We start from the raw sequence: 1,651 nt of genomic DNA, 5'->3' as shown, positions 1-1,651 counted from the left end.
TCTCTCTCTCTCTTTAACCCTGTTTTTGAGTATAGGTTGCACAGAAGGGCTCTCCACCTGTCTCTCTCTAGGCAAACCTCTCTATCTCCAGTACGCTGTGCCCCATCTGTCTGAGATCTGCCTCCAGACTTTGTTCCCAAGTGGATCTCGGTCTTCCTCTCTTCCTTCTCCCTATGGGATTCCTTCTTAGTGTCTGCCCTGTCACAACGTAGGCTGGGTTCCTTACATACAGTGTGGCCAATCCACGTACGTCTTCTCTTCTTTATCTTACGGTCTATTCTATTGATTGTTATCGATTTGGTTCCTCTACATAATACAACATTTCTGATGGTGTCGGACCAGTTGATTTTCATGATCTTCCTAAGGCAATCATTGATCAGGAAATGCAGTTCTGCTGTCATCTTTTAACATGCAGTATATATAGTTTTTAATAGTTTACAGGAAAGCCAAAAAACGGAATGCTGTTACCAAGAAAACAACCTTTTCTTTCAAGATAATAAGATAGTTATTATCAAAAGTGTATTCTTCAAAATATTGAGATTGTATGTTAGCAATGAGTTTGTTTTCGTTGTCACAATATTCAGTTGGGGTAGGGGGTTGGCAGAAGGGGCGGGGGGTGTTTTGTTTTGGGGTTGTTGTTTTTTGGGGGGTGGCGTTTGTGTTGTTCTTTTGTTGTTTTGTTGTTTTTTGTTTGTTTGGGTAGAGGGGGGATTTGTCTCTCCTTCAAAATAGCAAAAACTGCAAAGTATACTGTACAATTTTAAAATGACGGTAGTTTGTTTATTATCTGCTTTGTTAGTGTATATTTTGTTTCCAAACCATATAAACAACAGACGTTTTACTTTGGTATTAAAAACCCTGATCGTTCACGCTTCTCTCTCACGTAGGAATTCTTAATCAAGACCATCATTTGAAGACAAGTTTAGCGATAATGGTAAGGAGACTTTTTGCTTGTTTAGTTGGGGATTGTTGGTTTGTTTGTTGTCGGTTGTTGTTTTTTTGTTTGTTTTTTGTTGGGTTTCTTTTGGGTGGAGGGGGGGGGGTGAAGGGTAAAACAGTCGTATTCTGTCTGAGAGCACGTTTAGCGACAGAGCTGTAAGCTATGTGTGTTGTTGCTTGCGTATTGGAGGGGGGGGGGGTGAAGGGGGATCGATTCCAGTAGGTGATACAGGAATTATAGGCTTTATTCCAAATCAAGCTCATAGTTTTTGGTTGCTTAAGGTAAATGGGAAAAATACTAAACAGCAACGCAACAAAATAATAACCTTTGACCCAGGATGCACCCACCCATCACTGACTCACCCGTCGCTTGACCTCCGTGACCTCTAGAATGTTTCTGGGCGTGTGTTCTGCTGTTCTGCTGTATTCTGTCGGCTGTTCCAGCCACCGGACTCCTCCCTCCGGTCCTGTCGGTCGCCCGACTTCCGCTGTCCCACCATTGTTGCTTGCTGGAGGGCGGGTTCCACGTACGACGCCTGTCAGTGTCTGTGTGGTCAATCGCATACCTAGCCTGGAGAAAACAATTTTGTTCATTATAAAGACTTTTTGCTGTTGTTGTTGTTGTTGTTGTTGTTATTGTTGTTGTTGTTGTTGTTGTTGTTGTTGTTGTTGTTGTTGTTGTTGTTGTTGTTGTTGTTGTCATTTTACGGGG

The 1,651-nt window shown here is 42.3% G+C and overlaps 1 protein-coding gene across 1 annotated transcript in view; it reads right to left on the bottom strand.

Annotated features, from left to right (window-relative positions):
• LOC101849477 (SCO-spondin) overlaps positions 1-1,651 on the bottom strand; it is a gene marked incomplete at its 5' end in the record, with an annotated part of 85,875 nt that overhangs the window by 57,932 nt on the left and 26,292 nt on the right. The window contains 1 exon segment of the mRNA XM_013085415.2: positions 1,303-1,510. Within this exon segment, the coding sequence (XP_012940869.2) occupies positions 1,303-1,510 (208 nt within the window).

This window comes from Aplysia californica, unplaced genomic scaffold (genome assembly GCF_000002075.1).
Source record: "Aplysia californica isolate F4 #8 unplaced genomic scaffold, AplCal3.0 scaffold00372, whole genome shotgun sequence".
NCBI lineage: Eukaryota > Metazoa > Mollusca > Gastropoda > Aplysiida > Aplysiidae > Aplysia > Aplysia californica.
The sequence above is the reverse complement of the archived record's forward strand: the minus strand, read 5'-3'. Positions and strand labels throughout refer to the sequence as shown.